The 27,461-nt window shown below is 43.8% G+C and overlaps 1 protein-coding gene across 1 annotated transcript in view; it reads right to left on the bottom strand.

Annotated features, from left to right (window-relative positions):
- Window positions 1–27,461, bottom strand: part of LOC134336622 (protein phosphatase 1 regulatory subunit 7-like) — a 170,862-nt gene that overhangs the window by 31,802 nt on the left and 111,599 nt on the right. The window contains exons 11-13 of the mRNA XM_063030965.1: window positions 16,909–17,032; window positions 16,577–16,656; window positions 9,987–10,038 (exon numbers count right to left, since the gene is read on the bottom strand). Coding sequence (XP_062887035.1) covers window positions 9,987–10,038; window positions 16,577–16,656; window positions 16,909–17,032 — 256 coding nt within the window. The remainder of the gene's footprint in view (window positions 1–9,986; window positions 10,039–16,576; window positions 16,657–16,908; window positions 17,033–27,461) is intronic.

Raw genomic sequence — 27,461 nt, 5'->3', positions numbered from 1 at the left:
TGATTTGGCTGGGAAACCTCTGCAGCCGATCTCCACAGGGAACAACCATGCCTGCCATCCCTTGTCTTTACACTCCTGCACTAAGGGCTGGTACTTCAAGGTCTTTCTCTCGTGGGCCTCTTCCCATTCCTCCTCCCACAGCACAGTCAGCTCAACCAGAATTGTTTTCCTATCTTCAGTTGACCACAGTAGAATGTCCGGGCATAGGGTTGTGTGCACCACATCCGGGAACTGCAACCTCCTTCCCACATTGACCCTCATCTCCCAGGACCTGGCCGTTAGCAGCAGATTGGGCTTTGGTTGTTTGGTTACGAAAGGCCGAGCTCCCTCTTTGATGAAGGTGATGGCCTTCCTCAAACCTATGCCCGCCGTCGTCTTCTTGCATCTCTCCCGCTCTAGTGTGTCAGCAAGAGCCAGAAGCACCTTATCATGGCGCCACCTATACCGTCCTTGAGTTAGAGCTGTTTTACATCCAGACAGTATATGAGCCAGTGTTCCATTTGACCACAGAGCTTACAGTTCGTGTCCTCTCTCATCCCCCATGTGTACAGATGTAATGGTGAAGGAAGGGTGTCATACACGGATTACAAGAGGAAGGAAATACGGAAGGGGTCCAGTCTCCATAACTCTGCCCATGAGATCCTGTGCTTGGGCAGATCCCATTTTGTCCAGGCACCCTGGGACCCTTGTTCCACTGCCTTTGACATCCGCTTCTCTCCCTCACGGATCCGTACTTCTGCCTGTACCATGTCTCGCCTGTTCCTTATGCTTGCGTTTCCCCACCGCTAGAAGTGAACTGAGCCGAGGCCCTGCCGCCCGACGCAGGGGTTGCCGATGATATCTCGCAGCTTCAGAGAACACACTGCCTCCTCCACAGCTGCGTTGGCTGCCCACTTGTGCCCAATCTGGTTGTAACGCCTGCTTGCTTTACCAAAATGTCATTGGAATCTCTGAAGCTTAATAAGGCTCTGCATTTTTCCACCTTGAATTCCTCCACAACAGATAACAGGGGAAGCTGCAGTTGCCCAGATCAAATATACAGGCCCACTGAAGAGAAGCTTGGGGGAACTCCAACCATCTCCGCAGGTGCTTGTTGGTTTTCCTCTCGATGCCCTCTACAGCAGTCATGGGGAACTCATAAAGTGTGAAGAGCCAGAGAAGCCTGGGCAGAATGCCGTATTGGTACACCCATGTCTTGAATTTACCGGGAAGTCCAGATTTGTCGATCTTCTTCAGCCATTCATCTGTCTGCTTCACAGCATTGGTGACATTGGCCCCATCTGTCAGTGACACATTAAACCACTTCCCCAAGCATTTTGTCGGGTTCTCGTCGATGGAAGGGATGACCTCACCCTGAACTTGATGCTAAACTTGCTAGCAACTTTGCCCTTTCTGATCACCATGCACCTGGACTTCTTGGCCTTAAAGGACATCCTCGCCCAAGTGGCTACATTACCCAGGGTTTCCAATACCCATTTTGCTTGGACATGTGACACAGTTGTTATAGTGATATCGTCCATGAACCCTGGTGGATTACATGAATTGTCTGAGGAACAACATGTAAAGATGCTACAATTTACTGGAGATACTATTACAGAAAGATATTACATTTTACTAGCTAGCCTGCAAGTCACTACCAGTAGTTGCAAGGGTCACTTCAGACCTTACCCTATATGCCTCAGGCTATTGTAGAATGCAAGTAGCTACTTTCAGTGACTAAAGGGCATTTCTTACCAACCCATCATATTATCAGATGGACTTTGAATTATATACTCGGTAACTTTACAGACAAAGATGACAAAAATTACATGAAAATAGAGGAACTCCATGAAAAATGGTGTACACTACCTGCTTCCATATGGAACATGGATTTCCTTTTCTGCAAGTGTCACTCTAATCTTGAAGGTTCTAAATGCTTCTAAGAATTTTTGCTCCCATCAGAAACTTCAATTCAGGAGACCACAAACCACAAAGTGCAGGAACAGCATGATTCTTAAGTGTCCATACTGAACTACAAACTACAAGTTACAAATACATGGGTAAATATGCCAATAAAGGAAAATTACTTCTCACTAGTACTCAAATCCATTGGCAAGATTTATTCCAGGCCTTTATTAGGTATTAACTAACCTGGACTGCATAGCATCATTTACAATGGTTGATGCCTAAACATAGGCTAATGTAAGTGTTTTAAAACACTCTGGAATTCTTGAGAAAATGATATGTGTAATGTGTTTTTTTTAATTAAGTGGGTTACATTCATTAGCAGTGAGCAATTCTATATTTTCACAACCTGGCATTGATGTAATGAGTATACAAAGTACAAACTCCATCCAAATTTTGTTGAAATTGATGGGTTTAATTCAGGAAGGTATTGTTACATATCTAGCTCATGTTTCAATATTATACAACTGCTGAAGGTAGAAAAGAAGTTTTCTTGCGATTGCTTCTGGTTGGCTGTCAGTAACTAGTGGTGTTTCTCAGGGGTCAGTTTTGTGACTGCTTCTTTTTACATTATATGTCAATGATTTAGATGATGGAATTGTTAGCTTTGTGCTAAGCTTGCAGGCGATAGAAGAAGTGAGTCTGAGAATCGGAGCGGGAGTGCGGAGGAAGCCATTTTTGAATTTTTCGGGTTTTTTTCCATCAGCGTTCAGAGAGGCGGAACTGCACAGGCGTGTGACGTCGGGCAGTGAAGCGCAGAAGATTTAAAAGGAACAGAGCTTTATATAGCGGGCAGCAGAGTTTGCGGGCTGCAGAGTGAGCCTGGAGCAGAGTGAAGGCTTAAGGGCTTCGGCTCAACGGGCGAGGCGAGGAAGGTTTGGTAATCATTTTTGTGTTGTTATTTGAGGAGAGGGGCAGTATGAGTGTGAAGCAGTTTGTTGTTCTTGGTGCCGGATGTGAGAGGCCCTGGAGTCTCCAAGCCTCCCGGACGTCCACATCTGCGCCATGTGCGCCGAGATGCAGCTCCTAAGGGACCGCGTTAGGGAACTGGAGCTGCAGCTCGATGACCTTCGTCTGGTCAGGGAGAGTGAGGAGTTGATAGAGAGGAGTTACAGGCAGGTGGTCACACCGGGGCCACGGGAGGCAGACAAGTGGGTCACGGTTAGGAGGGGGAAGGGGAAGAGTCAGGTAATAGAGAGTACCCCAGTGGCTGTGCCCCTTGACAATAGGTACTCCTGTTTGAGTACTGTTGGGGGGGACAGCTTACCTGGGGGAAGCGACAGTGGCCGTGCCTCTGGCACAGAGTCCGGCCCTGTAGCTCAGAAGGGTAGGGAAAGGAAGAAGAGGGCAGTTGTAATAGGGGACTCGATAGTAAGGGTGTCAGACAGGCGATTCTGTGGACACAATCCAGAGACCCGGATGGTAGTTTGCCTCCCTGGTGCCAGGGTCCGGGATATTTCTGATCGTGTCCAAGATATCCTGAAGTGGGAGGGTGAGGAGCCAGAGGTCGTGGTACATATAGGTACCAATGACATAGGTAGGAAAAGGGAAGAGGTCCTGAAAGGAGAATATACAGAGTTAGGGAGGGAGTTGAGAAAAAGACTGCAAAGGTAGTAATCTCGGGATTACTGCCTGTGCCACGCGACAGTGAGAGTAGGAATGCAACGAGGTGGAGGATAAATGCTTGGCTGAGGGATTGGAGCAGGGGGCAGGGATTCAAATTTTTGGATCATTGGGACCCCTTTTGGCGCAGGCGTGACCTGTACAAAAAGGACGGGTTACATTTGAATCCTAGGGGGACCAGTATCCTGGCGGGGAGATTTGCGAGGGCTACTGAGGTGACTTTAAACTAGAATGGTTGGGGGGGTGGGAATCAAATTAAAGAGACTAGGAGAGAAGAGGTTAGCTCACAACAGGGGGATGGGAACCAGTGCAGAGAGACAGAGGGGTGTAAAATGAGGGTAGAAGCAAAAGGTAGTAAGGTGAAAAGTAAAAGTGGCAGGCCGGCAAATCCAGAGCAAAAATCAAAAAGGGCCACTTTTCAACATAATTGTATAAGGGCTAAGAGAGTTGTAAAAGCGAGCCTAAAGGCTTTGTGTGTCAATGCAAGGAGCATTCGTAACAAGGTGAATGAATTAAAAGTGCAGATTGTTATTAATGAACATGATATAGTTGGGATCACAGAGACATAGCTCCAGGGCGACCAAGGATGGGAGCTCAACCTTCAGGAATATTCAATATTCAGGAGGGATAGACATGAAAGAAAAGGAGGTGGGGTAGCATTGCTGGTTAGATAGGAGATTAACGCAATAGAAAGGAAGGACATTAGCCGGGAGGATGTGGAATCAATATGGGTAGAACTGCATAACACTAAGGGCAGAAAACGCTGGTGGAGGTTGTGTACAGGCCACCTAACAGTAGTAGTGAGGTTGGGGATGGTATTAAACAGGAAATTAGAAATGTGTGCAATAAAGGAACAGCAGTTACAATGGGTGACTTCAATCTACATATAGATTGGGTGAACCAAATTGGTAAGGGTGCTGAGGAAGACGATTTCTTGGAATGTATGCGGGATGGTTTTTTGAACCAACATGTCGAGGAACCAACTAGAGAGCAGGCTATCCTTGACTAGGTATTGAGCAATGAGGAAGGGTTAATTAGCAATCTTGTCGTGAGAGGCCCCTTGGGTAAGGGTGACCATAATATGGTGGAATTCTTTATTAAGATGGAGAGTGACATAGTTAATTCAGAAACAAAGGTTCTGAACTTAAAGAAGGGTAACTTTGAAGGTATGAGACGTGAATTAGCTAAGATAGACTGGCAAATGACACTTAAAGGGTTGACGGTGGATATGCAATGGCAAGCATTTAAAGATCGCATGGATGAACTACAACAATTGTTCATCCCAGTTTGGCAAAAGAATAAATCAAGGAAGGTAGTGTGCCCGTGGCTGACAAGGGAAATTAGAGATAGTATCAATTCCAAAGAAGAAGCATACAAATTAGCCAGCAAAAGTGGCTCACCTGAGGACTGGGAGATATTCAGAGTCCAGCAGAGGAGGTCAAAGGGCTTAATTAGGAAAGGGAAAAAAGATTATGAGAGAAAACTGGCAGGGAACATAAAAACTGACTGTAAAAGCTTTTATAGATATGTGAAAAGAAAGAGATTGGTTAAGACAAATGTAGGTCCTCTACAGACAGAAAAAAGTGAATTGATTATGGGGAGCAAGGACATGGCAGACCAATTGAATAATTACTTTGGTTCTGTCTTCATTAAGGAGGACATAAATAATCTTCCAGAAATAGTAGGGGACAGAGGGTCCACTGAGATGGAGGAACTGAGGGAAATACATGTTAGTAGGGAAGTGGTGTTAGGTAAATTGAAGGGATTAAAGGCAGCTAAATCCCCAGGGCCAGATGGTCTGCATCCCAGAGTGCTTAAGGAAGTAGCCCAAGAAATAGTGGATGCATTAGTGATAATTTTTCAAAACTCTTTAGATTCTGGACTAGTTCCTGAGGATTGGAGGGTGGCTAATGTAACCCCACTTTTTAAAAAAGGAGGGAGAGAGAAACTGGGGAATTATAGACCCGTTAGCCTAAAATCGGTGGTGGGGAAACTGCTAGAGTCAGTTATCAAAGATGTGATAACAGCACATTTGGAAAGCGGTGAAATCATCAGACAAAGTCAGCATGGATTTGTGAAAGGAATATCATGTCTGACGAATCTCATAGAATTTTTTGAGGATGTAACTAGTAGAGTGGATAGGGGAGAACCAGTGGATGTGGTATATTTGGATTTTCAAAAGGTTTTTGACAAGGTCCCACACAGGAGATTAGTGTGCAAACTTAAAGCACACGGTATTGGGGGTAAGGTATTGATGTGGATAGAGAATTGGTTGGCAGACAGGAAGCAAAGAGTGGGAATAAACGGGACCTTTTCAGAATGGCAGACAGTGACTAGTGGGGTAGCGCAAGGCTCAGTGCTGGAACCCCAGTTGTTTACAATATATATTAATGACTTGGATGAGGGAATTAAATGCAGCATCTCCAAGTTTGTGGATGACACGAAGCTGGGCGGCAGTGTTAGCTGTGAGGAGGATGCTAAGAGGATGCAGGGTGACTTGGATAGGTTAGGTGAGTGGGCAAATTCATGGCAGATGCAATTTAATGTGGATAAATGTGAGGTTATCCACTTTGGTGGCAAAAACAGGAAAACAGATTATTATCTGAATGGTGGCCAATCAGGAAAAGGGGAGGTGCAACGAGACCTGGGTGTCATTATACACCAGTCATTGAAAGTAGGTATGCAGGTAAAGCAAGTGGTGAAAAAGGCGAATGGTATGCTGGCATTTATAGCAAGAGGATTCGAGTACAGGAGCAAGGAGGTACTACTGCAGTTGTACAAGGCCTTGGTGAGACCACACCTGGAGTATTGTGTGCAGTTTTGGTCCCCTAATCTGAGGAAAGACATCCTTGCCATAGAGGGAGTACAAAGAAGGTTCACCAGATTGATTCCTGGGATGGCAGGACTTTCATATGATGAAAGACTGGATGAACTAAGCTTATACTCGTTGGAATTTAGAAGATTGAGGGGCGATCTTATTGAAACGTATAAAATCCTAAAGGGATTGGACAGGCTAGATGCAGGAAGATTGTTCCCGATGGTGGGGAAGTCCAGAACGAGGGGTCACAGTCTGAGGATAAAGGGGAGGCCTTTTAGGACCGAGATTAGGAAAACTTCTTCACACAGAGAGTGGTGAATCTGTGGAATTCTCTGCCACAGGAAACAGTTGAGGCCAGTTCATTGGCTATATTTAAGAGGGAGTTAGATATGGCCCTTGTGCTAAAGGGATCAGCGGGTATGGAGGGAAGGCTGGTACAGGGTTCTGAGTTGGATGATCAGCCATGATCATACTGAATGGCGGTGCAGGCTCGAAGGGCCGAATGGCCTACTCCTGTACCTATTTTCTATGATACAAACATACTTGTTCTTTACTTGTTTTATGTCTTCCCCATTTATTCTCAGCCTGCAGATAGGATTCTCCTTCTTTTTGGATATCACCATATATTCTGTCTTTTTGCAATTGATAGATAGACCCATTTTTGCACTTTCTTCAACAACTATATCAATTAAGTTTTGTAGTTCTTTCTCTGTACTTGCAATTAACACAATGTCATCCACATATCTAAAATTATTGAAGTTTTCACTGCCAACTTTGATTCCCAAGATGTCTCTTATTTTTTGTAATATTGTTTCACTGTACACATTAAACAAATCAGGGGAGAAAACACACCCTTGTCTAACGCCTCCCTTGATTTTCGTAAACTGACTCACGTCTCCATCTATTCTTACAGCGGCAGTTTGTTCCCAGTACAGATTTCTGATTAGGTGGAGGTCTTTGAACCATATACTTCCCTAAACTATCCTGCATCGGTCACTTCTTTGGCCATCCTCCCAATCCATTCAAGTCCTTCTGCAGACTCCCTGCTTCCTTAGCAACACCAGCCTCACAACCTATCTTCATATTGTCTAAAAACATAGCCACGAAGCAACAAATCCATCATCCAAATTATTGACATATAGTATGAAATGAAGCGGCTCCAACACCGACCCCTGCGGAACGTTACTAGTCACTGGCAGTCAAACAGAAAAACCCTCCTTTATTTGCACTCTTTGTCTCCTGCTATTCATGCTAGTATCTTTCCTGTAATACTCTCTCTTGTTAAGCAGCTTCATGTGAAACACCTTCTGAAAATCCAAGTTAACTTCCACTGACTCTCTTTTGTCTATTCTGCCTGTTACTTCCTCAAAGATTTCCAACAGGTTTTTCAGGCAAGATTTTCCCTTCAGAAAACCATGCCTATTTTATCATGTGCCCCCAAGTACGCTGAAACCTCATCCTTAATAATGAATTCCAACATGTTACAACAACTGAAGTCAAGCTACCCGGACTGTAATTTCTCTTTTCTTGTCTCACTCTGTTCTCAAAGAGTGGAGTGACATCTGCAGTTTTCCAGTCCTCTGGAACCATTCCGGAACCTAGTGATTCTTAAAGGATGATTACTAATGCCTCCACAATCTCTTCAGCCATTTCTTTCTGAACCCTGGTGTGTAGTCCATCTGGTCCAGGTGCTTTATCTACCTTCAAAGTTTTCAGCTTCCCAAGCACCTCTTCCTTTGAAATAGCGACTACACTCACTTCAACCCCCTGACACCCAAATTTCTGACATAATGCTGCTGTTTTCCACAATAAAGACTGACATAAAATACTTATTAAATTTGTCCACCATTTCTTTGTTTCCATTATCATTTTCCAGTGATCTGATATCCACTCTCGCCTCTCTTTCACCCTTTATATGTCTGAAAAATCTTCTGGTATCCTCTTTTATAATATTGGCTAGCTTACCTTCATATTTCATCTTTTCTCTCCTTATGGCAACTAAAAAATCCTTCTGCTAGTTTTTAAAAGCTTCCCTGTCCTCTAACTTCCAATTAATTTTTGCCATATCATATGCCTTCTGATTTCCCTTTACGTTGCCTTTAACTTCCTTGTCAGCCTTGGTTGCCTCATCCTCCCTTTAGAATACTTCTTCATCTTTTAGATGTATCTAGCCTACACCTTCAAGTTGCTCCCAGAAACTCCAGCCATTGTTGTTCTACTGTCATCCCTTCTAATGTCCCCTTCCACATAACTTTGGCCAGCTTCTCTCTCATGTCTCTGTAACTCCCTTCTCTCCATTGTAATACTGATAAACTGACTTTAGCTTCTTTCTCTCAAACTGCAGGGGGAATTCTATCATATTATGATCACTGCCTTTTAAGGATTCATTGACTTAATCAAAACTGGTTCATTACCTAACACTCTACCCAGAATTGCCTTTCACCTAGTGGGTTCAACCATAAGCTGCTCTAAAAAACCATCTCATAGACATTGTACTAATTCTCTCTCTTGGGATCCAGCACCAATCTGATTTTTCCAATCTACCTGCATATTGAAATCTCCCATGACTATCGTAACACTGGCCTTTTTACATCTTTTTTTCCCATCTCCCATTGTAAATTATATCCCACATTCTGGCTACTGTTTGGAGGCCCATCAGGGGCATTTTACCCACGTCGTTTCTTAACTCTCCTCACTGGGATTCAACACCTTCCAATCCTATGTCACCTCTTTCTAAGGGTTTGATTTCATTTTTTTACCAACAGAGCCTCCCCATCCCCTCTACCTGTCCTTTAGGCATAATGTGTATCTTCAGACTTTGTTCCCAACTATGGTCTTCTTTCAGTAACAACTCAGTGTTGTCCACAACGGCATAACTGCCAATCTCTAACTGTGCTACAAGATCATCTCCCTCATTCCAGATACTGTGTGCATTCAAATATAACACCTTGAGTCCTGTATTCATCATCCTTTGTATTTTATACCATGTTACACATCAACTCATCCCACTGACTGCAATTTTGTCCTATCACCTACCTTCCCTTTCTCACAGTCTCACTGTACACTGCATCTAATTATATACCAACTACTCCATACTCAGCCCTATCACTCCAGTTCCCACCCACCCCCCCAAATTAGTTTAAACCTTCCCCAGAGCATCATACTCCATCTAAAGTGACAATTCTTCATGACTATATGGTACATTTAAATTAGTCTCAGCAGTCAAGCCCAAACCAACTTCCACTCCACACCCATCCTTGTCAGCATTTCTTGATCATTAGCGGAAAGAGTCTCCTCAAAAGAGGTTTCAGCCATTAGTGCAACTGCCCAAATAACTCAAATGGTCTAACTTCAGCAGAGTGAAGATTGAAACCGCAGTTTGTAGGGATTGAGACAGAAAAGCAGATTGATTTATCATTTAATTAAAACTACATAAGTGCAAAGTGCTAGCATGTATGATTTAGTTCTGTTTCACATATGCATCTGGAAACAGCAGCATAATTTCATGAGAGAATAAGCAAACTGGAAAAGAGTTCCAATCTAAATTCACAAGACTTCAGACTTTCATTAGCTCAAGATTGAAAATTGTTATCGTACTTACCTTATCCAAACTCTTAAGATGAGGCATGAGGAGAGAGATCTGAATGAGATGCCTAGGAAAAGACACTAGTTAAGTGAGAGCAGTAGATGAAACAAATTTAATACTGTATAATTCAGTACCAACTCTGCCATTGATTAATAAAAGGAGGAGGCAATAGTGGATCTAAACTATGACATCAGCTCTTGCCTATCCCTTAATTCCTGACGTGTTCAGATATCTCTTCTTAATTATGTTCAACAATTGAATATCTACAGCTCTCTGGAGTAGAGAATGGCAGCTCAAAACTCTTGCTTATGTCAAAAAAGGAAGATACTAGCAATTTGAAGCAAAAAAAACAAATGCTGGAAATAATCAGCAAGTCAGGCAGTATTTGTGGAGAGAGAAACAGAACTGTTCTTTAAGGCTGATGACCTTTCAAAAGAGCACAGTTAAAGCTCTGATAAAAAGTCATCAACCCGAAAAGTAATGGTTGTGCTCTCCACTGATGCTGGCTGACCTGTTACTACATTTTTTTGTTTTCAATTCTGGTTACACAATTATCAGACAAGACAGGGAGGGAAATAAACAAAAGGAAAGAAATGATTACAATATCGGTCAAGGAAACAATTGCTGTTCATAAGAAGGATGGATATGCAAAAGATATCAACAAATTAGACTGTGCATGTTGAAGTGAGAAACATAAAGAGGGACATTCAACTACTGGAAATATTCTGTAGATCCTCAATCAGTGGGAGAAAGAAGAATAAAGATACAGGGCAGGTTTCTGAGGTGCCAAAATAGTAGTGGGAAATTTCAACCTGCCTAATAACAGGAAAGGAAGACAATAAAATTTGTAGAGGGTGCTGAATTCTCAAAATGTATTCAAGCAAGTCTTTTAAATCAGTATGCCACAAGGTAAACGATAAAAGGGGCAAATTTAGACAGTTTTAGTGAATAAGATTGGGCGGGTGCAGATAATGTATTTGGGAGCACATTTCAGTGACAATGATCATTGTTCAGATCCATTGTAGGTACGGAAAAGGGACAGAAAAGAGACAGAAAGACCAGGAACAAAATTTCTCAATTAGTTAAAGGCCAGTTTTATTAAACTCCCATGTTATTTCACAAAATGGATTGAAAGTACATCAATATAAGAGTAGCTGAAGCTATTCAAGGAGATAACATCTTCAGAATAAATATATTCCCTCAAAGAAAAATGGTGGCATTCCCAAACCTAGACCACCTCCATCACCTCTAGTTTCTCATCCCAAATGTCACCGAATATATAGGGTAGCTCAATGTAACAAAAAAAATTAGGTGTATAGAAGGTACAAGAATGGATCTAAAGTGGAAATTAAAGAGGCAAAGAGAGGATATGAAAATCAGTCAGGTAAAACAAACAAAACCCCAATAATGCTTTGTAAGTACATAAACAGCAGGAGGATAACAAAGGAAATAATGGAAACAATCAGAGACTTAGGTAGTTTGTGCAAAAAAGGTGGAAGGTGCACCATGATTCTTAATGAATAGTTTGCATTTTCACAAAAGACAGATATGATGCAAACCTTGCAATTAAAAAGTGTAAAATGTCAAGTGTGATAAACACAGAGTGTGAAGAATTATTAAGGAGTTTAACAACTTTAAAAATAGATAAATTGCCAAGTCAGGATAAAATTTTCCCTAAGCTGAAAAGAAAAGCAAGGGAGAAAATGGATAAGGTCATGACCATCTTTTATCAGTCTTCTCCAGCTAAAAACATGGTTGTAGCGAAAAAATCTGATAATGTATTGTTATTCAAAAAGGATAGGATAGGTTAATTAATTATAGATTAGTCAGACAGATCTGAGGAACAATATAAATTCATCATCTGGAAAGACAAATATCAAAAAAAAGTCAACATGAAAAGGTCATATCTGATTAAATTAATTGAATATTTTGAAGAGGTAATGATGAGAATTAATGAATATACCACAGTTGACATAGTCTGCATGGATTGTATCATTGCTTTAGGCATGGCTCCATGAAACTGACTGATCAGAAAAATTAAAACCCATGGGATTAAAGAGAAATTGGAAAGTTAAATTCAACATTGACAGTGGCAGAAAGCAAAGAGTAATAATGGAAAAAATTGGCATTTTATTGACCGGAAGATTAGAGGGCTTAGTGCCTTTTCTCTTGTTTTTAGAGGTATATATCAACAGCACTTTTCAATGCAGGAAGCACGGTTAAGAATTGCAAACAGTAGCAAAACTGACTATGTGGTAGACAGTAAGGGAAAGGTTGAAGACTACAGGGAAAAAAATAATTGCCCAGTCAGATGGACAAGAAAGTAGTAAATAGAGTCTATTCCAGGGAAATATTTGGGGAGTGTAAACAAGGCAAGGTTATAAGCACAACACAGTGTACTGCAGAAGAATGTCGGAATCCTTTACCATAATCCCAAAAAGCAGTAAGATCAGGGAGATAAAGTGGCTTAGGAAGTCCACAGAGTACCTGCCTTAGCTGGATAAGGCTTAGAATATAAAGTTAGGGAGATCCTGCAATAGGCATATAGAACACAAGATAAGCTACAACTAGAGTATGGCACACAATTCAGAACAGGAAAAAAATGTGATGGCAATGCAGAGATAAAAGAAGATGTGCATAAGGCTGGAGCATTTCAGTTAGCTGGAACTTCAGCTACATTGGAGCTATTGTTTTCTTTGGAATGGGAGGGGGGTTAGTGGGTTGGATTTAATGAGATACATAAATCAAAAGAGGTTAGACAGAATAATAGGAAAGATATATTTTGTTCAAAGATGAGTACAACAACCCTAAGGTAATTGGTTGAAGAATTAGATATTAGAAGAGGATTCAGAATGTTTTTCAGTCAAGGGCTGATATAGCTCTAAAACTATCTGCCTAAAAGGATGGTAGAAACATTTAAAAAACAATTTGAATATTTTTCCAATGTGTTGTGGTCTACAAGCCTCTGGAACAAAGATAGAATATAAGATTAGTCGTAATGTTTTTCCTTGGTCACCATGGACACTGTGGGCCAAATGGCCTCTGATTTCTCTGATTCTATTACAAACTGGTCTATTGAAATTTCAGCTCATATAATGTTCGATCTCAGTTAAATGGAAGAAATCATTTGGACTTTTAACATGGTTACCAATTCTAAAAGGTTGTATACACAATTATTTCTGTAATGTTGTCCCATTGAAAGGCCACAAAACAATATTGACTCAGCAATCAGTAAACAAAGAGAGTTTAGGGAGTTAGGTGCAAAGTTGAAGGACGGGACTTCCAAAGTTGCAATCTCAGGATTGCTCCCCGTGCCACGTGCTAGTGAGGCTAGAAATAGGAAGATAATGCAGCTAAATACGTGGCTAAGGAGTTGGTGTAGGAGGGAGGGCTTCATGTTTCTGGACAATTGGGCCTTGTTCCAGGGAAGGTGGGACCTGTTCCGACTGGACGGGTTGCACCAGAACTGGAGGGGGACTAACATCTTTGCGGGAAGGTTTGCTAGTGCTGCTCCGGGGAATTTAAACTAGATTTGCACGGGGAGGGGAACCAGAGTGTTAGAGCAGATACTGAGGTGGAGGAGGGTAAAGGTCATGTGAGAACTGCAAGTATAGTGCATGGAATAAAGCCAGATCTAACATATAAAGAGGGTTTGAGGAAAGAGAAGCAGAAAAAAGGGTGTAAAGGTAGTAAGGTAGAAGGGCTAAAGTGCGTGTACTTCAATGCAAGAAGCATCAGGAACAAAGGTGATGAACTGAGAGCTTGGATACATACATGGAATTATGATGTAGTGGCCATTACAGAGACTTGGCTGGCACCAGGGCAGGAATGGATTCTCAATATTCATGGTTTTCAGTGCTTTAAAAGGGATGGTGTGGGGGGGAAGGGGAGGAGGGGTGGCATTACTGGTCAGGGATACTATTACAGCTACAGAAAGGGTGGGTAATGTAGCAGGATCCTCTTTTGAGTCAGTATGGGTGGAAGTCAGGAACAGGAAGGGAGCGGTTACTCTATTGGGAGTATTCTATAGGGCCCCTGGTAGCAGCAGAGATACCGAGGAGCAGATTGGGAGGCAGATTTTGGAAAGGTGCAAAAATGACAGGGTTGTTATCATGGGTGACTTTAACTTTCCTAATACTGATTGGCACCTGATTAGTTCCAATGGTTTAGACAGGGCAGAGTTTGTTAAGTGTGTCCAGGACGGATTCCTGTCACCGTATGTTGACAGGCCGACTAGGGGGAATGCCATACCAGATCTAGTATCAGGTAATGAACTGGGTCAGGTTACAGATCTCTCAGTGCGTGAGCATCTGGGGGACAGTGACCATTGCTCCTTGGCCTTTAACATTATCAGGGAAAAGGATAGAATCAGAGAGGACAGGAAATTTTTTAATTGGGGAAGGGCAAATTATGAGGTTATAAGGCTAGAACTTGCAGGTGTGAATTGGAATGATGTTTTTGCAGGGAAATGTACTATGGACATGTGGTCGATGTTTAGGGATCTCTTGCAGGATGTTAGGGATAAATTTGTCCCGGTGAGGAGGATAAAGAATGGTAGGGTAAAGGAACCATAGGTGACAAGTGAAGTGGAAAATCTAGTCAAGTGGAAGAAGGCATCATACATGAGGTTTAGGAAGCAAGAATCAGATGGGTCTACTGAGGAATATAGGGTAGCAAGAAAGGAGCTTAAGAAGGGGCTGAGGAGAGCAAGAAGGGGGCATGAGAAGACCTTGGCGAGTAGGGTAAAGGAAAACCCCAAGGCATTCTTCAATTATGTGAAGAACAAAAGGATGACAGGAGTAAAAGGAGGACCAATTAGAGATAAAGGTGGGAAGATGTGTCTGGAGGCTGTGGAAGTGAGTGAAGTCCTCAGTGAATACTTCTCTTCGGTATTCACCATCGAGAGGGAACTTGATGACGGTGAGGACAATATGAGTGAGGTTGATGTTCTGGAGCATATTGATATTAAGGGAGAGGAGCCGTTGGAGTTGTTAAAATACATTACGACGGATAAGTCCCCGGGGCCTGATGGAATATTCCCCAGGCTGCTCCATGAGGTGAGGTAAGAGATTGCTGAGCCTCTGGCTAGGATCTTTATGTCCTCATTGTCCACGGGAATGGTACCAGAGTATTGGAGGGAGGTGAATGTTGTCCCCTTGTTCAAAAAAGGTAGTAGGGATAATCTGGGTAATTATAGACCAGTGAGCCTTATGTCTGTGGTGGAAAAGCTGGTGGAAAAGATTCTTAGAGATAGGATCTATGGACATTTAGAGAATCATGGTCTGATCAGGGACAGTCAGCATGGCTTTGTGAAGGACAGATCATGTCTAACAAGCCTGATAGAGTTCTTTGAGGAGGTGACCAGGCATATAGATGAGGGTAGTGCAGTGGATGTGATCTACTAAGGTCTAGTAAGGCATTTGACAAGGTTCCACACGGTAGGCTTATTCAGAAAGTCAGAAGGCATGGGAAGTTTGGCCAGGTGGATTCAGAATTGGCCTGCCTGCAGAAAGCAGAGGGTCATAGTGGAGGGAGTACATTCGGATTGGAGGGTTGTGACTAGTGGTGTCCCACAAAAATTGGTACTGGGACCTCTACTTTTCGTGATTTTTATTAACAACCTGGATGTGGGGGTAGAAGGGTGGGTTGGCAAGTTTGTGGATGACACAAAGGTTGGTGGTGTTGTGGGTAGTGTAGAGGATTGTTGAAGATTGCAGAGAGACATTGAGCGGATGCAGAACTGGGCTGAGAACTGGCAGATGGAGTTCAACCCAGAGAAGTGTGAGGTGGTACACTTTGGAAGGACAAACTCCAAGGCAGAGTACAAAGTAAATGGCAGGATACTTGGTAGTGTGGAAGAGCAGAGGGATCTGGGGGTACATGTCCACAGATCCCTGAAAGTTGCCTCACAGGTAGATAGGGTAGTTAAGAAAGCTTATGGGGTGTTAGCCTTCATAAGTCGAGGGATAAAGTTAAGAGTTGCGAGGTAATGATGCAGCTCTATAAAACTCCGGTTAGGCCACACTTTGCGTGCTGTGTCCAGTTCTGGTCGCCTCACTATAGGAAAGATGTGGAAGCATTGGAAAGGGTACAGAGGAGATTTACCAGGATGCTGCCTGGTTTAGAGAGTATGCATTATGATCAGAGATTAAGGGAGCTAGGGCTTTACTCTTTGGAGAGGAGGATGAGAGGAGACATGATAGAGGTATACAAGATATTAAGAGGAATAGATAGAGTGGACAGCCAGCGCCTCTTCCCCACGGCACCACTGCTCAGTACAAGAGGACATGGCTTTAAGGTAAGGGGTGGGATTTTCAAGGGGGATATTAGAGGAAGGATTTTTACTCAGAGAGTGGTTGGTGCGTGGAATGCACTGCCTGAGTCAGTGGTGGAGGCAGATATGCTAGTGAAATTTAAGAGACTACTAGACAGGTATAGGGAGGAATTTAAGGTGGGGGTTATATGGGAGGCAGGGTTTAAGGGTCGGCACAACATTGTGGGCCAAAGGGCCTGTACTGTGCTGTACTATTCTATGTTCTATGTTCTATCTTGCTATAATTTGTGAGCGATTTGTAATTCCTACAGATAAACAATATAGTTCTCACTCATTTTCTTCTTTTGAAGTCCCGGTATTGTTGCCAGCGATATGTAGATCCTCCAGGTGGCAGCACTGTGTCAGAAATTTCTTGAAGGAAAAAACATCGGCAAAAATAACTTCACTTCCTCATTCCCTTAGCAACTGCAGTTTATAGTGTTTTTAAAGGTCAAGTGCTGTTCGCATTAGAGATATATTTGAATTTAAATAACATGCAAATCCATACATATAAATTTGATAGAAAATATTAAATGCACACACAGATTGAAATAATTTTTTAAATAAAAAATTACAAGTTTTAACAATGCTCACATTGAATTAGGATAAAACAATCATACTTACAAGTTCCTTCTTCACGTCAATGCAATTATTGGCTATGTTAAGGATTTCAAGATTAAGGAACTGTTTGGAAAAGCTGCATACTGACTTCAGCTGGTTATTGGCAAGATTCAACACCTGCAAGGAGCTGAAAAGCACCAACTGTTAATGTAATAAAAGTAATAGCTAAGAGACTAAGAAATCACAGGAAGGATGCATTCGTTCTTCAAAAATATGCAAAAACATCATAAAATTAATAGTTTTCAATGCACTGCAGTTGTATTATTGAATTTTAATATTTTAATACTATTTTATTTATAAAGGTGCTATTTTTAAATATATTTCACAAGTATTGATCAAATATCAAACATTGTAATATTCTTCATTAAAAAGAGAAATACCATCAATATATTCACTGTGTGTTATTATATTTTATAGCAACATCGGTCAGATTCTCTCTGTAATTTAGGTATTGATGCATGTTCCATAAAGAAATTAAAAACTGCAGCATCATTTACTCAGTCCTGAGAAAATAACATAATCAAGAAACTGAAAGAGCAGGTCTCTTATAAAATCCATGCTGGGCAGTGATAAAGCCCAACAATACTCCAGAACTTTATGCTCTTTTTGAAGTTCAAACTGATTGAAAAATCAGAATAGATGGCTAAAAAGAAAACCTAATTTTATAATACAAGATTAATAAAATTATTTTTTATCCATTGTGTCTATTTACAAGCAACAGATTATTCCCAAAATGAAATCACTATTTGAACATTAAAAAAAATTACTGATGGAAGGAAGGATGTCAGCAGGATTACAAACGGAAGGCTCTACTCTTCTAACATTGTCATGGGATCTTTTAGTTCCACTTAAGCAACAATAGGATTTAGATGTTTGTCAAGCTTGTGTATTCAAGAATAAATTGGTGTATTCAAGAATAAATTACGTTTTGAGCCATAACCTATCAACATAAAGATGTCACCAAGGCCAACATTCCTACAATACCTTACTTATTACTCACTCAGTTTGTTTGGAATATGGAAAACCTAAATGCAACACAAAGCCCCAAACCAATGGTACTTACTGAGTTTAAATCTGAAAAACCTAAGTACCTATTAATGCTACAGAACATTATTTTCTGTTCCCCTTGTATTGCATTTGAATCCTTCAAAACTTAATTGAACAAAAAGCTGTGTTTTTGACATTTTAGTGATGTCCCTCTATGTTTTGCACATTTAAATTTCCAGATCATAAATCTTGATTTCCATTCCCAATATAATGGCAATCACAAGCAACATTTTCTGAGTTACTGAAAAGAATGAAGTTTGGCAGAGACTGGACGGGCTGAACAACCTGCCTCTGTGCTGCAGTGCTCTATGACTCTATGGAGTGGATGTCAATAGAATAGTCAACATCAAATTCGATCACCCAAGACTAGTCTGAACTGACATTACAAAAAAACTAATAAACTGCAAATCTCAGTGTGCAAAAGAAAAATAGATGTGAATTATAAGAGCATGCTGGTGATAAAATTAAGTACTTTTGCTAACTCCTGCAAGCAAACTTCATGTTCTAACAAGGACCAGAGCCAAAAACTCAAATTCTTCTTTTAAAAAACAGTATTTTTTACACAAGAAAAACAAGTTGTATTTACATAGAACCTTTAGCATAATAAAACCATTGAATTCACTTCTTCAGGGCATTAAATGAAACTGACATTGAGCCAAAAAAAGTGCATTAAGCGAGATCAACAAGAATATGGTCAAGAGATTTAATGTAAAAAATTGGTTTAATGGGAGTCATCAATTTCAGAGGCTTAGGAGATATTTCAAAACATTGAGCCAAGATATTTTAAGACTTGGCTACCAACAGTGTGGTATAGGAAATGAAAGTTTTCAATTATATATTTCTTATCTTTTGTTGCCAAGACAGAGCATTAACTTGAATTCCCACCAATGCAGCAAAGTACCCTTATAACATGATAGTAGATAACAAACTTGATCTGCAGACCTCTGATAACTCAAAGGGAATATCAAAAGTAACGTTATCAATTTAAATTAACAAAAGGGCACATGGATTAAAATAAACTCTGTAATAGAATGAAACGCTATAAAGCCTCCGTGTGGAAAATTAGCAACAACCTAACAAGTAGAATTTTCCAGAAGTCAGCTCTTACAGTTTCATAATGGGAAAAAATTTTGCTGTAAATCACTAAGATTTGACAATGCAGATGATGAAGCTTCAGTAATGACATACTTTCATATAGACTTCACATTACAGTTCTCAACTCTTTATTAAAGAAGACATTGTAATATCCAGATGCTTTACTCAACTCATGAAGGTTTAAACATGTCTGCTGCTAAAGATGTGTAAAGCACAGACACTTAGATCAGCCAACATAAAGTTGGAATGTAAATATTCTTTCAAGAATCCTTGCCAGTTTTGCCAGTTTAAGCTGCAACCAATTCTGCTCCCTTTCTCCAAATCCAATGCAAATCTTGGAAAGGATAGAAATTGAGATCACTTCTTGAATTACAAAGATGACTGATCAAAATCAGTTTGAAATATTAAATAAACTGTGCAACTACAACATTCACATTGCAAAAATGAGCCATTCAAAGAAAATGAAAGTTTCCTGTGTGCTTTTTTAAACTTATCTCGCTTTTGTATGCCCTATCTTACTTTACACAGATATCAATAGAGAATAAAATGAAACAAGGAAGTAAAACTGGAACCTGAGCCAAATCAACATTTGGATATTTAAAGTCAGCAGTTCCTAATGGTAGAAAATTTCAAACACAAAGTCAAAAATATTGCCCCACTCCAAGGGAACCAAAGAGGCAGCAAATCAAAACAATAATGAGCTACTAAGTGTTTCTCAAAGTTGTAAATAATGCCATTGTCACTCTCTACTCCATTTTGAAGTTACTGAGATACAGCATTTGAAACAGATAAAAAAGCATGTTGAGGGAAAAAAGATGATTCCAAAAATGCCGATTTTTGAGATTATAACCTGAACTCTATACAACCTTACTCACATGGGTCTTGAATCAGAGTCAGATGACAGTGCTGATTAATAAATTTATTTGACTGCTTAACTAATGCAACCAAGGGGAGGAGGTCAAAAATGGAGCATGGAAACGGTAGAAAGCGTATGAGGGAAAAGAAAGCAGGGAAGCATGCACAGGGGGAGGAGGCAGAAAAGTGAGCAAAGGGAGATGAGAAAAACATGCAAAGGGGAGGTGAGAAACACGCAAAGGGGAAGGGAGAGAAACACGCAAAGGGGAAGGGAGAGAAACACGCAAAGGGGAGGTGAGAAACACGCAAAGGGGAGGTGAGAAACACGCAAAGGGGAGGTGAGAAACACGCAAAGGGGAGGTGAGAAAAACACGCAAAGGGGAAGTGAGAGAAACACGCAAAGGGGAAGTGAGAAAACACGCAAAGGGGAGGTGAGAAACACGCAAAGGGGAGGTGAGAAAAACACGCAAAGGGGAGGTGAGAAAAACACGCAAAGGGGAAGGGAGAGAAACACGCAAAGGGGAGGTGAGAAACACGCAAAGGGGAGATGAGAAAAACACGCAAAGGGGAAGGGAGAGAAACACGCAAAGGGGAAGGGAGAAACACACGCAAAGGGGAGGTGAGAAACACGCAAAGGGGAGGTGAGAAAAACACGCAAAGGGGAAGGGAGAGAAACACGCAAAGGGGAGGTGAGAAACACGCAAAGGGGAGGTGAGAAAAACACGCAAAGGGGAAGGGAGAGAAACACGCAAAGGGGAAGTGAGAAACACGCAAAGGGGAGGTGAGAAACACGCAAAGGGGAGGTGAGAAACACGCAAAGGGGAAGGGAGAGAAACACGCAAAGGGGAGGTGAGAAACACGCAAAGGGGAGGTGAGAAACACGCAAAGGGGAGGTGAGAGAAACACGCAAAGGGGAAGGGAGAGAAACACGCAAAGGGGAGGTGAGAAACACGCAAAGGGGAGGTGAGAAACACGCAAAGGGGAAGTGAGAAAAACACGCAAAGGGGAAGGGAGAGAAACACGCAAAGGGGAGGTGAGAAACACGCAAAGGGGAGGTGAGAAAAACACGCAAAGGGGAAGGGGAAGTGAGAAAACACGCAAAGGGGAGGTGAGAAACACGCAAAGGGGAGGTGAGAAAAACACGCAAAGGGGAAGGGAGAGAAACACGCAAAGGGGAGGTGAGAAAAACACGCAAAGGGGAAGGGAGAGAAACACGCAAAGGGGAGGTGAGAAACACGCAAAGGGGAGGTGAGAAAAACACGCAAAGGGGAAGGGAGAGAAACACGCAAAGGGGAGGTGAGAAACACGCAAAGGGGAAGGGAGAGAAACACGCAAAGGGGAGGTGAGAAACACGCAAAGGGGAGGTGAGAAACACGCAAAGGGGAGATGAGAAAAACACGCAAAGGGGAGGTGAGAAACACGCAAATGGGGGGTGAGAAAAACACGCAAAGGGGAAGGGAGAGAAACACGCAAAGGGGAGGTGAGAAACACGCAAAGGGGAAGGGAGAGAAACACGCAAAGGGGAGGTGAGAAACACGCAAAGGGGAGGTGAGAAACACGCAAAGGGGAGGTGAGAAAAACACACAAAGGGGAAGGGAGAGAAACACGCAAAGGGGAGGTGAGAAAAACATGCAAAATGGAGGTGAGAAACATGCAAAGGGGAAGGGAGAGAAACACACAAAGGAGAGGCGAGAAACACGCAAAGGGGAGGAGAGAAAAATACGCAAAGGGGAAGGCAGAAAACACGCAAAGGGGAGGTGAAAAACACGCAAAGGGGAGGTGAGAAACACGCAAAGGGGACGTGACAAACACGCAAAGGGGAGGTGAGAAAAACACGCAAAAGGGAAGGGAGAGAAACACGCAAAGGGGAGGTGAGAAACACTCAAAGGGGAGGTGAGAAACACGCAAAGGAGAGATGAGAAAAGCACTCAAAGGGGAGGGAGAGAAACACGCAAAGGGGAGGTGAGAAAAACACGCAAAGGGGAAGGCAGAAAACACGCAAAGGGGAGGTGAGAAACACGCAAAGGGGAGATGAGAAACACGCAAAGGGGAAGGGAGAGAAACACACAAAGGAGAGGTGAGAAACATGCAAAGGGGAGGTGAGAAAAACACGCAAAGGGGAAGGGAGAAAAACACGCAAATGGGAGGTGAGAAACACTCAAAGGGGAGGTCAGAAACACGCAAAGGAGAGATGAGAAAAGCACGCAAAGGGGAGGGAGAGAAACACGCAAGGGGAGGTGAGAAAAGCACGCATAGGGGAAGGCCGAAAACACGCAAAGGGGAGGTGAAAAACACGCAAAGGGGAGGTGAGAAACACGCAAAGGGGAAGGGAGAGAAACACACAAAGGGGAGGTGAGAAACACGCAAAGGGGAGGTGAGAAAACACGCAAAGGGGAAGGGAGAAAAACATGCAAAGGGGAGGTGAGAAACACTCAAAGGGGAGGTGAGAAACACGCAAAGGAGAGATGAGAAAAGCACGCAAAGGGGAGGGAGAGAAACACGCAAAGGGGAGGTGAGAAAAACACGCAACGGGAAACGCAGAAAACATGCAAACGGGAGGTGAGAAACACGCAAAGGGGAGGTGGGAAACACGCAAAGGGGAAGGGAGAAAAACACACAAAGGGGAGGTGAGAAACACGCAAAGGGGAGGTGAGAAAAACACGCAAAGGGGAGGGGAGAAAAACACGCAAAGGGGAGGTGAGAAACACGCAAAGGGGAGGTGAGAAACACGCAAAGGGGAGGTGAGAAAAGCACGCAAAGGCGAGGGAGAGAAACACGCAAAGGGGAGGTGAGAAAAACACGCAAAGGGGAAGGCAGAAAACGCGCAAAGGGGAGGGGAGAAACACGCAAAGGGGAGGTGAGAAAAACACGCAAAGGGGAAGGGAGAAAACACGCAAAGGGGAGGAGAGAAACACGCAAAGGGGAGGTGAGAAAAACACGCAAAGGGGAGGTGAGAAACACGCAAAGGGGAGGTGAGAAAAACACGCAAAGGGGAGGTGAGAAACACGCAAAGGGGAGGTGAGAAACACGCAAAGGGGAAGGGAGAGAAACACGCAAAGGGGAGGTGAGAAAAACACGCAAAGGGGAAGGGAGAGAAACACGCAAAGGGGAGGTGAGAAAAACACGCAAAGGGGAGGTGAGAAACACGCAAAGGGGAAGAGAAAGAAACACGAAAAGGGGAGGTGAGAAACACGCAAAGGGGAGGTGAGAAAAACACGCAAAGAAGAAGGCAGAAAACACGCAAAGGGGAGGTGAGAAACACGCAAAGGGGAGGTGAGAAACACGCAAAGGGGAGGTGAGAAAAACACGCAAAGGGGAGGTAGAGAAACACGCAAAGGGGAGGTGAGAAAAACACGCAAAGTGGAGGTGAGAAACACGCAAAGGGGAAGAGAAAGAAACACGAAAAGGGGAGGTGAGAAACACGCAAAGGGGAGGTGAGAAAAACACGCAAAGGGGAAGGCAGAAAACACGCAAATGGGAGGTGAGAAACACGCAAAGGGGACGTGAGAAACACGCAAAGGGGAGGTGAGAAAAACACGCAAAGGGGAGGTGAGAAACACTCAAAGGGGAGGTGAGAAACACGCAAAGGAGAGATGAGAAAAGCACGCAAAGGGGAGGGAGAGAAACACGCAAAGGGGAGGTGAGAAAAACACGCAAAGGGGAGATGAGAAACACGCAAAGGGGAAGGGAGAGAAACACACAAAGGAGAGGTGAGAAACATGCAAAGGGGAGGTGAGAAAAACACGCACAGGGGAAGGGAGAAAAACACGCAAATGGGAGGTGAGAAACACTCAAAGGGGAGGTCAGAAACACGCAAAGGAGAGATGAGAAAAGCACGCAAAGGGGAGGGAGAGAAACACGCAAAGGGGAGGTGAGAAAAACACGCAAAGGGGAGGGAGAGAAACACGCAAAGGGGAGGTGAGAGAAACACGCAAAGGGGAGGTGAGAAACACGCAAAGGGGAAGAGAAAGAAACACGAAAAGGGGAGGTGAGAAACACGCAAAGGGGAGGTGAGAAAAACACGCAAAGGGGAAGGCAGAAAACACGCAAAGGGGAGGTGAGAAACACGCAAAGGGGACGTGAGAAACACGCAAAGGGGAGGTGAGAAAAACACGCAAAGGGGAGGGAGAGAAACACGCAAAGGGGAGGTGAGAAAAACACGCAAAGGGGAGGTGAGAAACACGCAGAGGGGAAGAGAAAGAAACACGAAAAGGGGAGGTGAGAAACACGCAAAGGGGAAGGCAGAAAACAGGCAAAGGGGAGGTGAGAAACACGCAAAGGGGAGGTGAGAAACACGCAAAGGGGAGGTGAGAAAAACACGCAAAGGGGAAGGGAGAGAAACACGCAAAGGGGAGGTGAGAAACACTCAAAGGGGAGGTGAGAAACACGCAAAGGAGAGATGAGAAAAGCACGCAAAGGGGAGGGAGAGAAACACGCAAAGGGGAGGTGAGAAAAACACGCAAAGGGGAGATGAGAAACACGCAAAGGGGAAGGGAGAGAAACACACAAAGGAGAGGTGAGAAACATGCAAAGGGGAGGTGAGAAAAACACGCAAAGGGGAAGAGAGAAAAACACGCAAATGGGAGGTGAAAAACACTCAAAGGGGAGGTCAGAAACACGCAAAGGAGAGATTAGAAAAGCACGCAAAGGGGAGGGAGAGAAACACGCAAAGGGGAGGTGAGAAAAACACGCATAGGGGAAGGCCGAAAACACGCAAAGGGGAGGTGAGAAACACGCAAAGGGGAGGTGAGAAACACGCAAAGGGGAAGGGAGAGAAACACACAAAGGGGAGGTGAGAAACACGCAAAGGGGAGGTGAGAAAACACGCAAAGGGGAAGGGAGAAAAACACGCAAAAGGGAGGTGAGAAACACTCAAAGGGGAGGTGAGAAACACGCAAAGGAGAGATGAGAAAAGCACGCAAAGGGGAGGGTGAGAATCACGCAAAGGGGAGGTGAGAAAAACACGCAACGGGAAACGCAGAAAACATGCAAACGGGAGGTGAGAAACACGCAAAGGGGAGGTGGGAAACACGCAAAGGGGAAGGGAGAAAAACACACAAAGGGGAGGTGAGAAACACGCAAAGGGGAGGTGAGAAAAACACGCAAAGGGGAAGGGAGAGAAACACGCAAAGGGGAGATGAGAAACACTCAAAGGGGAGGTGAGAAACACGCAAAGGAGAGATGAGAAAAGTACGCAAAGGCGAGGGAGAGAAACACGCAAAGGGGAGGTGAGAAAAACACGCAAAGGGGAAGGCAGAAAACACGCAAAGGGGAGGGGAAAAACACGCAAAGGGGAGGTGAGAAAAACACGCAAAGGGGAAGGGAGAAAACACGCAAAGGGGAAGGGAGAAAACACGCAAAGGGGAGGTGAGAAACACGCAAAGGGGAAGTGAGAAACACGCAAAGGGGAGGTGAGAAACACGCAAAGGGGAAGTGAAAAACACGCAAAGGGGAGGTGAGAAAAACACGCAAAGGGGAAGGGAGAAAACACGCAAAGGGGAAGGGAGAAAACACGCAAAGGGGAGGTGAGAAACACGCAAAGGGGAGGTGTGAAAAACGCAAAGGGGAGGGGAGAAAAACACGCAAAGGGGAGGAGAGAAACACGCAAAGGGGAGATGAGAAACACGCACAGGGGAGGTGAGAAACACGCAAAGGGGAGGTGAGAAAAACACGCAAAGGGGAGGGAGAGAAACACGCAAAGGGGAGGTGAGAAAAAAACACAAAGGGGAGGTGAGAAACACGCAAAGGGGAAGAGAAAGAAACACGAAAAGGGGAGGTGAGAAACACGCAAAGGGGAGGTGAGAAAAACACGCAAAGGGGAAGGGAGAGAAACACACAAAGGGGAGGTGAGAAACACTCAAAGGGGAGGTGAGAAACACGCAAAGGGGAGGTGAGAAAAACACGCAAAGGGGAAGGGAGAGAAACACGCAAAGGGGAGGTGAGAAACACGCAAAGGGGAGGTGAGAAACACGCAAAGGGGAGGTGAGAGAAACACGCAAAGGGGAAGGGAGAGAAACACGCAAAGGGGAGGTGAGAAACATGCAAAGGAGAGGTGAGAAACACGCAAAGTTGAGGTGAGAAAAACACGCAAAGGGGAAGGGAGAGAAAACAGTGACAAAACACGCAAAGGGGAAGGGAGAGAACACAGCAAAGAAACACAGGCAAAGGGGAGGTGAGAAAAACATGAGTGGTCAGGGAAGGGAGAGAAAAAGCACGCAAGGGGAAGAGAGAAACGCAAGGGAAGAAGTGAAGACAGAAACAAGCAAAGGGGAGGTGAGAAACACGAAAGGACGCACGCAAGGAAGGGAGAGCGCAAGGGGAGGTAGAACACACGCAAAGGGGAGGGAGAAACAGCATCAAGGGAGGTGACACAAGGGGAGGTGAGAAGCACGCATAAGGGGAAGGCGAACAAAGAAGTGGGCAGGTGAGAAACACGCAAAGGGGAGGTGAGAAAACACGCAAAGGGGAGTGAACACGCAAGAGGGAGGTGAGAAAAACACAAAGGGAAGAACAGCAGAAAAACAGGAGAAACACGAAAGGGGAGGTGAGAAACACAGCAAAGGGGAGGTGAGAAACACGCAAAGGGGAGGTGAGAAACACGCAAAGGGGAGGTGAGAAAAACACGCAAAGGGGAAGGGAGAGAAACACGCAAAGGGGAGGTGAGAAACACTCAAAGGGGAGGTGAGAAACACGCAAAGGGGAGGTGAGAAAAACACGCAAAGGGGAGGGAGAGAAACACGCAAAGGGGAGGTGAGAAAAACACGCAAAGGGGAGATGAGAAACACGCAAAGGGGAAGGGAGAGAAACACACAAAGGAGAGGTGAGAAACATGCAAAGGGGAGGTGAGAAAAACACGCAAAGGGGAAGGGAGAAAAACACGCAAATGGGAGGTGAAAAACACTCAAAGGGGAGGTCAGAAACACGCAAAGGAGAGATTAGAAAAGCACGCAAAGGGGAGGGAGAGAAACACGCAAAGGGGAGGTGAGAAAAACACGCATAGGGGAAGGCCGAAAACACGCAAAGGGGAGGTGAGAAACACGCAAAGGGGAGGTGAGAAACACGCAAAGGGGAAGGGAGAGAAACACACAAAGGGGAGGTGAGAAACACGCAAAGGGGAGGTGAGAAAACACGCAAAGGGGAAGGGAGAAAAAACACGCAAAAGGGAGGTGAGAAACACTCAAAGGGGAGGTGAGAAACACGCAAAGGAGAGATGAGAAAAGCACGCAAAGGGGAGGGTGAGAAACACGCAAAGGGGAGGTGAGAAAAACACGCAACGGGAAACGCAGAAAACATGCAAACGGGAGGTGAGAAACACGCAAAGGGGAGGTGGGAAACACGCAAAGGGGAAGGGAGAAAAACACACAAAGGGGAGGTGAGAAACACGCAAAGGGGAGGTGAGAAAAACACGCAAAGGGGAAGGGAGAGAAACACGCAAAGGGGAGATGAGAAACACTCAAAGGGGAGGTGAGAAACACGCAAAGGAGAGATGAGAAAAGTACGCAAAGGCGAGGGAGAGAAACACGCAAAGGGGAGGTGAGAAAAACACGCAAAGGGGAAGG

This window comes from Mobula hypostoma, chromosome 22, assembly GCF_963921235.1.
Source record: "Mobula hypostoma chromosome 22, sMobHyp1.1, whole genome shotgun sequence".
Classification (NCBI taxonomy): domain Eukaryota; kingdom Metazoa; phylum Chordata; class Chondrichthyes; order Myliobatiformes; family Myliobatidae; genus Mobula; species Mobula hypostoma.
The sequence above is the reverse complement of the archived record's forward strand: the minus strand, read 5'-3'. Positions and strand labels throughout refer to the sequence as shown.